The following is a 9,938-nucleotide window of genomic DNA, read 5'->3' on the forward strand; positions in this document are numbered from 1 at the left end:
CACTTTCTGCCCATCCCCTACTTTATTGAATAAACAATGTCCAGACTCAGTATTATAGCAGCATTCAAAGACACAGAGTCTTAGGAGCCATGAGTTGAATTCAATATTTAATGGGGAGTAGGAGGACAAAAGGGAGGAGAAAAACAATCTCTGTAAAAAAGCTTGGAATGGAAAAATCACACCTGTCAAGTATGTCTCTTTTCCTATATGCCTGCATATGTGTTTGACTCTTAAGCTCTGTTGATCACATGAACTGAAGCTGTTTCCTCCTCCCTCTGCTTCCACTCCACACTCCTATTTCATTAGTTGCAACTTTTACAAACTATTCCCAAGCAGAAGCTCTAACACCAGCTTTACTCTTCATCTTGGATTTCACTAGCAAATAAGTTCTTTCTTTCTTTTTCTCTTTTTCTCTTTTTTCTTTCTTTCTTTCTTTCTTTCTTTCTTTCTTTCTTTCTTTCTTTCTTTCTTTCTTTCTTTTCTCTCTCTCTCCTCATTTGCTTTTATCTGTCTTTCCACTTAAATTTAGTCTGGAAAACTGCAGGGCTACATTGTTTTAGCTCAATATAAACATGAGGAAAATGATTCCCATTGTCAAGAAGATATCTTTTCTTCGCTTCTACCTTGTTTTTTGTTATCTGGTACTGCTTGGCTTTATCACGTGGGCTCTTCCCATGGAGGACCAGGACTATTATCTACAAGAAATCATCAATAGGAATCATTATTATTCTTATCCTGATCCCAATGAGGAGTTGTCACCTTTCACAGAGCAACCAAGAGAAAAAGACTTGAAACCTTCTGCAGAAATAGAGGAATCTCCAAAATTCAAACCAGGCAAGAAAGAATTCAAATCGAAGAAAATTATCAAACCAAGAAAGGATAAATCAACTCTGGAAACGCCACCAGGTAACTTTCTTCCTTCACTTTCAAATTTTAAGATTCTAGATGGGTCTCAAGGGAGCTCTGCTTCCCAATAAGCATAAACCCATACACAATGCAGCCTGTATTGCAAGTAAATTAAACAATTTGTTACTAAAAGCAGCTATTATGTTTACAAGGTAGTTTATCTCAAAACCTAAATTTAATTCTCTCTACTCTTTTAGGAAGACATAGCCTTGCTTCCATTCTTTCTTGGGTTCTCTTCACTTAAATGTTTTCAAAAAACTTTTTCTCTGTACCCAGTTTCCTTTTCTTAATTGCAGATGACATCTGACTTTTTGTTTAATATAGTTATACAAATGAACTAAGTTTTATTGTTAAATTCATATGGAAGGAAGGATCTGAAATTTATTTCTGGAACAACATGTGGATTTTGTCTTGTTTCATATGAAATATTGCCCCCAAATGGATCGTTTCATTAGATAAAATTCAACTTTGCAAAATGAAAAACAAACAAATTCAAAATAAAAGATCGCAATCCAAAGGAGTTTGAACATTCAACTCTGATTTTAGCAAATATATCATCATCATCACTCTTTCTATATAATGACCTTTAAATTTTTAAGTCCTTATGTTGCTACAGTGTACTAAAGCAGCTGAAGTACAATATTTGGTTCTGACTTTTTTCAGCTTCTGGTTTTATTGTTTTGAAAATACATTTTTATATTAATGTTGTTCTTTGTTAATGTATTCTTTCCTGTAAAAAGGATGTTAAGTCTTTTCTTTCTAACAACAAACAATACAATGTGTGTATAAGACAGCAATAAGAACATAACATTTGTAATGCATCATGAAAGCTGTCATATACATCCACACATGTGTCAAATAGTAAAAATAATATATCGAACAAAAATAATTGAATGAATTTCCTCCCATCAACGTTTGAAAAGGCCCCTTGCTTGGAGGCATAACAATGTGAGTGTAAGTGTTTTACTGTATTACTCCTTACACTTTTCTTTGATTTTGTTCCTGAACAACATGCTTAAATTCTGACAATTGGCACAATACTCTGGCACTGTAGGACTCTTGGAATGTGTTGGCACGTCATGCACTGTTACATAACAATTACATCTTGAAATGGTGTCTTGTTGGATTAGTCTCATCTCAGCATGAAGCTTTGGGCTGCTGGAAATGGAACTACAAATTACACTTGCTGCCTCAGATCCATGTCTCTAGCTGAAAACTGGACATATTAATATGCTGTTTTAGACAGAAATATAAAAAGCATTTCTGCTACCCTTAAGTGGTGCATCTATTGGCCTAGCAGCATAGCAGCCATGGATCTTAGTATAAGCAATGGGAATGCTGCCATTCCTTACTGTGCAGCATCTTCAGGAAATAATTACTTTGTGCATAGGTGATTTCAGAAAAGCTGTTGCGTTGATTGTTTGGGTAGATTCCTCTGGACAAGCAATTTCAGAGCAAGCCTAGAAATATTCTTTAAATGAAGGCATAAAAGTGGAGAACCACGTAGATGAGCAACAATTAATCATAATTGAAACCTATGGTTTTAGATGTAGGGTTAATGGTCCATTTCTGTAAGGTAATATTCAAGAAAAACAGTAGATTAAAGGCTAAAGAAGATAATTCAAGAGGCAAACATTAAAAATGCCCTCCATTTCTTTTTAGCTTTATGGGGTTAAATGCATGTTGAATTAATTAGGTGTTTGTTGCAAGTGATCCGATGGGTCTATGCTGGAATGAACCAAAGCTAAGGGATAAGAATTAGGAACATATGATTTGTCCTTTGTTTGACAGCTGTTACCCATCATTTGTTTGCTTTGAATCAGAAGTGGATTAAAATTTATAATAGTCAGAAAGTTACAGCTACTTACATGGAATGCTCATTTATGATTAGTGTACTCCAATAAAGATGGAAATCTTAAATGCAGCTGTTACAGACACCATGCACATAAGAAATGGACAAGTTTTGCTTTTCTTTCCTTTCTGTTGAACAAGAAATTTATTGTGATGGGAAATTTAATTTACTCACATCCAAAACAAAGCCAAAAGAGCAGCTTCCTGCTTACATAGTATTGGTTATGTTACACAATAATCAGAAAGAGCAATAATCAGAAATAGCAGCTTTCCCCAAAGTCTGTCAACATTAATCTTGTCAATTGCAACAAGTTTGTTCAGCATCGGAGTGGCAAGAAATCTGAATGACCAACAAGTTGGTGCCAGTCATTGGTTGAATAGGGAATGAGGGCTGCCATATTGGTATGAGTGTCATGGCCATGACTATTTTTCCAAGTCTTGGAAGCCTCTTGGCTAAAGAACTTTGGATAGCTGGCCTCCTTTTAATATTTGTAGAGGTCTGCAATTTTTCTTTTTGGAGCCCCATGCTGATAATGGGCAAGCTAAATAATAGATCAGCTCTTCTTTCTTCTCTCCCTCTGTTTCTTTTTCCAAAGTAAGCTGCTAAGGGAGGAAAGTAGCAGTCTTGCCAAAGGCTTGACTTGATTACTTGCAGAAGGCTTTTGAAAATAATTTCATGAACCACAGAATTTTTATCTGCTTTATGGGATTAGAATTAAAAGGAAGATTTGGCAAGCATTTTAGCCAAGGATATAAAAGGCTGCAGGATGGAGGCGGGGAAACTTGGATTCTCCTAAAACATGCATGACCAAGTTTCAAAAGATCAGGGGCCATTTTTCAGTAGGGAGATAGAGTGCTGCAAGTGACATCATGGAAAAGTTGGTGAAGTTGCAGCAAAGACTGGGTTTCCCATTGGTTTTTTTTTATTATTTCTTAGTTAGGTTTTCCCCCTCTCTTTTTTTTGGTGCTGAGAGTTACAAGCAGGAATGCAAGTATCTGAATACAGAATAACAGACTTGGAAGGGACCTTGGAGGTCTTCTAGTCCAATCGTCTGTTCAAGCAGGTGATCCTATACCATTCAGGATCTCTCCTTAATAAATTTCCATCTGTTACTTCTTGTCCTGCCCTCAAGTGCTTTGGAGAAGTTGACCCCCTCTTCTCTATGACAGACTCTCAAATGTTGGAAGACTGCTATCATGTCACCCCTCATCCTTCTCTTTGTTAAACTAGATATACCAGTTCCTGCAACCATTCTTCATATGCTAGCCTCCAGTCCCCTAATCATCTTTGTTGCTCTTCTCTGCACTTTTTCCTAGAGTTCAACATTTTTTTTTGTATCATGGTGACCAAAACTAAGTTCAATATTCCTAAGTGTGGTCTTACCAAAAGACCACACTTTTGGTAAGGTTAGTGGTGCTAACACTTCACATGATCCTGATATTATCCCTCTGTTGATGCAACCTAGGACTGCTTTGGCTTTTTTGGCAGCTGCACCACACTGCTGGTTCTAGAAGGAAACCCTTCCCATTCACACATTAAAGAAACTTCCAACTTACCAAATGGAGTCTGAATCAAACTGCTGAAATTTGGTGACAAAATGATATAATATTGATGGCACAATTCTAAGCCATTTTGAGGATGGGTGTGGGAGGTTAAGGGTGGAAATGGAAATGAGAGGCCAACATTTCTGTTTTTACCTGAACTTTTATAATTGTTTTGCAAACAATTATAAGTGCAAGGTGTTGTGTTGCTGCAGAGTGGGGTATGGTGTTGCTGCAAATGGGATGTAGCCCATGAGTGGTAGATTGTCAGCCTGTCCTAACATATCCGAGGCCTACGAGAAGGAGAACTGATGAATGAGATTTACACCAATATGATTTGCCAGAATCATTTTCATAACTCCAATCCACATTGACTTGCTTGCACATTCTCTGTCTCTAACCCTCTCATACAGTACATGTGCACTCTTCCATGCCTTTAAGAAGAAAAGAAAAAGTATTCATTCTCTTCTTGACACCTGGTAAAATAACTATTAGGTATTCTTTAAAAAAGAAAAATAAAGGACTCATTTCGTCCCATTCCCTCTACTGTTCACCAAAGAATGAATACAAACAATCCTCTTTTTTAAAAAATTTAATTGTTCTCCAGGCTTTTTCAAAGTTTGTTGAACCTGCTGCTGGCTGACTTCATTGGGGGGGGAGGTGCTCCAGCAAGGTCTGTGAAATGTTTTGGAAAAAGATTTATTTCCTTCCCGCTGACTGGAAAAAAGACCAGGGAGGAATGGAACAAGCAGGTTAAAAAGTACTCTTCTGGTAGGTCACTGAGAGTGTGGGCCTGATTAACAATGTTGAAAAAACACTACCTGCTAATCAAGTCTAGAGGATGAGTGTTTTAAAGTGCAATGGAAAAATGAATTTCATATTTTTATCTTAGTGGCCTGATGCTCATCATTGTTTTTTTTTTTTTAATATCAACTGCCTGAGAGCTAGGTTTTGCATCAGGTTATGAACATATGGAAGATATCGTATGAAATGTGTGCATCAATGGATAAATGACATTTATTGTCTGCAAACATAGGCCCAATAAGCTTTCAACTGGTGGGTCTGTATGAGCAACTATTCCCACATCCTCTATAAATCAGGCCTAGCAGTGACATATTTCATAAGTAGGCATGCTGGTGCTTTCCAGATATGTTGAATTTTAATTCCCTTCTCATTTAGCATGAAGAGTGCTAGGGGACTGTGGAAGCTATAGACCCAAACATCTGGAGAACATCTGCTTGATATGCGTCATAGGATTATGGGAAGGATTATTGAGATGATGGTACATGAAAGGCTTTATACATATTTAGGCAATATCTCCTAAATCCCAGTTGCCAGATGCTACATTGCTGAATGGGAAAGAAGTTGACACATCTGGAAGCCACCAAGTTGCCTAAGTCTGAACTACATCATTTCTCAGCCTGATTTATACAGGATGTGGGAATAGCTGCTGATATGGGGCCACCAATTAAAAGGTTTACGTTTACATATAATAAATGACATACATCTACTGATACATACATTTCACATGATAAATTCCTTAGATGTAAAGTCCCAAAGCTGCTTTTTTAAGAGGCAACGTGACTTTCTTGTTCTTCTTTGAAGACGTTTTGCTTTTCATCCACGAAGCTTCCTCAGTTCTGAAGAAGCTTCTTGGATGAGAAGTGAAACATCTTCAAAGAAAAACAAGAAAGTCCAGTTGCCTCTTGAAAAAGCACCTTTGGGACAACCATGACCTGGATGACTGAGAATCTCCATAGACACTTATATGTACAGCTTTATACAATGCCCTAGCTCATATTGTTGTGACCATTAGCTTTGCTAGTAGGAGATGATGAGAAACATAGTCCAGCTGCATCTGAGGACTCAAGTTTGTAAATGTGCCAAGAGATTCCTTGCCCTCCATTCCTTATAGAATTCTGATCAGAGAACTACCCAAGCACAACAGACTGTCTTTGGCTTTTATATAAAGATTTTCTTGGCAGATAAAGATTGCATAGGATGAATACTATGGTTTCCATCCAAGTAAGCCTAGGACGAAAATATCTAGCCTGCATTGCCAGATGTATTTCATTTAAGGGAACATTTTTTATTCTACAATGCCTCCATGCCAAATGTTTTTCCCCTCCATAATATTACCTTCCGCATCCACAAAAGGCATTTCAAATGACATGATGTTACTAATTTTTTCAGCCCCCTGGAAAGCCATAATTGAAATTTTTATAGAACAATAAACAATAGGTCTTGTGTACACATGCCAACCCTCCTCCCCCCCCCCCAAATTAGGCTGCACCAACTGGGAATACTGAGAAATGCTGTCTCAGGACATCTGCAGGCCACCTGAGAGAAGAAGAATGGTGAATGTCAAGAGACAGTCTTAGGGAATATATATGGAGACCAGACTAAATGGCATCCTTAGTTTTCTGTTTGTTATGCTGTGTGACAACAAAACCCTTCCATTTGAGGTAAAACAATGTGCATTTTAAAGGACAGGGAGCGCTTGTTTTACAGTCACAGTTGGGACAGGTATTTCAGTCATACGTTGTTGGGGACATGGCACCCATATGACTGGATCTGATTTTTTGATAGTTTTTAAAGTAGCTGTTAAGTGACTGACATATTGTTAAGCAAAACCATTCTCCTGAATAGACCTTTTTTGCTGTAAACTGCTAAAAAACACTATAAACTGATAAAAAAACCCATCTCAAATCATGTTTACATGATGTTGGGATGCTGCAACCAATTGTAAATGTGAGCCAATTGCCAAGTGCCCATAATGTCATGTGATTGCTGTGTGAATATGTGTGTGGGGAGGGCAACATTTTAAAACAGCCCTGGGAAAAGCATCCTTTCGGAGGTCATGTAATTTTGAAGTATCATTATGTTGATTATGTTGGTCATACTGTATGTTGAGTATTATCTTTATCATTTAGAATGGGAAGCCTCCATAGAAAGGAGCACACATTACTTAGTGTACAAAATACAGTATGCCACATCCTATTTAGAAAATATCTTTTATCTTGTCTGGCTGCATCATATCTCCTGGGTAATCTTTTCCATTAGAGGCCTCATTTCCAGAGAATGTAGTCTGGGGAGAAGGCCAAAATCAAAAGACATCAGGATATACCTTCTCTCCTGATACACGTTCTTTTGTTTTCTGACACAACATATTTATATAGCTACTCAAATACTACTGCAGGTAGTCCTCAACTTACAACAGTTCATTTAGTGACTGTTCAAAGTTACAATGGCACTGAAAAAAGTGACTCATGGCCATTTTTCATACTTACGACCATTGCAGTATCTCCATGATCATGTGATCAAAATTCAGATGCTTGGCAAGTGACTCATAGTTATGACGGTTGCAGTGCCCCAGGGTCATGTGATCCCCTTTTGCGACCTTCTGACAAGCACGATCAATGGGGAAGCCAGATGCACTTAACAACTGTGTTGTGTCCTGAGCCTGCATCTTGCAGGCTCGGGACGTTGCTTCTCAGGGCCCGTAAACGTCTTCGACGGGCCCTGGTCTGACTCGCCGCGGCCGGAACACGCGTACGCGTTCCGCCCTTTTCGGGCGGAGTACTAACCAACTTGAACGGGCCCCTAGTCTCCCATATTTATCTCCGGACGCACGGAGACGAGACCATGTTCGTAGAGTGGAGCAAACAATAAAGACTTGTTGAAGATGAGTCGTCTCAAGTGCCATTATTCCCAGGACTTAACAAACTATGTTACTAACTTAACAACTGTAATGATTCATTTAACAATTGTGGCAAGAAAAACCATAAAATGGGGCAAAACAAATGTCTTAATAAATGTCTTGCTTAGCAACCTGAAATTTTGGGCTCAATTGTTGAATACTACCTGTAGAATCCTCAGTGTTTAAGAAAATATAATATATAATATACACATCAATTAAAAACAACTTGAGGCACTATAAAAAAAATCCCATGCCAACATGATGTACCCACAAACTCAGGCTTTGTTAACATTTTGGTTAACAAATCTCTGGAGGGAGGTTGAGATCCATAATGGAGGCAACATGACAGAGAAGGCATGCTTTCTACCATCCATCAGGTGACATCATTTCATCTAAGAGAGTGGGAGAAGGGCCACTAAGCTGACTCTAGTGGAACAGGTAGAAACCACAAGGGACAGGCTTATGGGTCACAATTCAGATTCAGACTCTGAGTCTGATTTTGACTATCTTGTGCCAGCTGAGTCTGTGGATTGTCAACCTTTGGAAACTTCAAGCCATGATACATCTGAGGAGGCTGAGGAATCCCAAACATTCCTGATCAGCTGGAGCAGTCAGATGATGAGGGAAAACCTCCACGCCACAGAGCCATGCATGCAGTGATAAGTGAGCAATGCCAGGCCATGAGGCTTCTCACTAGGCAAAGGTTGATGCCTGAGTAATTGCAGCCAGCTGGCTACAGTCATATTTATGTAGCTGCTTTGCCTTCAGTTTTTATTGAAAACAATCAATTGGAATCTTAGTTCATGAACTCCAGTTCCTGGGTTTACTTACTACTATATACCCTTGACTATTGGACTGGCTAACTAACTAACTGACTTGGCACTTTGAATCCTGCAATGAATTTGGACTGTTCTATTGCTGCTTGAACTTCAAAAGAGCTTATCCAGGCAAGCTACTTTTGCACAGGACTAGATTTACGATCTTGTCTACTGTTATCTGCTTAGTTCCTTAGAAATTGTGCCTGGAAGTGTGTGTGTCTTCAACCTGAGACAGAACAGGTAGTCTCATTAGTAACCAGGCCTTGTACTACATTAGGTGCCTTGAATTGCATCCAGAAGCCTACTGGGAACCAATGCCACTCATAAAGTAGCAGTGTTATATGAGTGTATTGCCTGTAACTGCATGGGCTGTTGCATTTGGAACCAATGGAAGCTTCTAAATATCATTCAAGAACAGCCTCACAGAGGCTGCATTGCAACAGTCCAATCACAAGGTAATTAGGGCATGAGTGACCAATGCCTCCTGCTCTGGAAATGGGTATATATCCATGTAAAAGTCCTTTGGCCATTGCTGCCACCTTAGAGTCACTCCTCCAGGGAAACTCTCTTGACCAGCAGCCTAGAAGGAAAAGATAAGTAGTTTTACAAACAGTTTAAAATAAACTCTCATGCAATGATTTGTAATTAGATAAAGGCCTCTATGAAATTAGATTAAGAAATGTATCGATTTCAGGACTACAGGTTAATCATTTCTATACCGCTTTTTGAAATTGCCAAGCAACAACCTGGTTCATGGTTTGCCTATTTCACTTGTCAATTTCTTGAAACAAATTTCTTGAAACAAATTGTTTTTCCTATAACAAGCTAGAAATGGCCATCTTAGTCTCCCGATTTAATTCTTTAACTCTTTGTCAGAAAAAGAAATTTATATATATATATATATGTTTTCTGAGGTTTTCGTGGGTGTTTGTATGTAGGTCTTTAGTTATTCGGGTTTTCTCCCGCGTAGAATTAAAAGTACCTTGGCGACGTTTCGACGAAGTCACATTCGTCATCTTCAGGCTGGTGTCTTCAGCTTTGTGCTTCTAAGAGTGGTGTGTGATCGCAGCTGTTTCTTCCTTTTAACTGCCAGTGGGGTTGGAGCTGATTGGGTGGGAGCT

The 9,938-nt window shown here is 38.6% G+C and overlaps 1 protein-coding gene across 1 annotated transcript in view; it reads left to right on the top strand.

Moving 5' to 3' along the window:
* The first annotated feature begins 541 nt into the window (after positions 1-541).
* CPXM2 (carboxypeptidase X, M14 family member 2) overlaps positions 542-9,938 on the top strand; it is a 96,420-nt gene continuing 87,023 nt past the window's right edge. The window contains exon 1 of the mRNA XM_015814223.2: positions 542-906. Coding sequence (XP_015669709.2) covers positions 573-906 — 334 coding nt within the window. The 5' untranslated portion in view covers positions 542-572. The remainder of the gene's footprint in view (positions 907-9,938) is intronic.

This window comes from Protobothrops mucrosquamatus, unplaced genomic scaffold (assembly GCF_001527695.2).
Source record: "Protobothrops mucrosquamatus isolate PMUCROS unplaced genomic scaffold, P.Mucros_1.0 scaffold229, whole genome shotgun sequence".
NCBI classification, from domain to species: Eukaryota; Metazoa; Chordata; class Lepidosauria; order Squamata; family Viperidae; genus Protobothrops; species Protobothrops mucrosquamatus.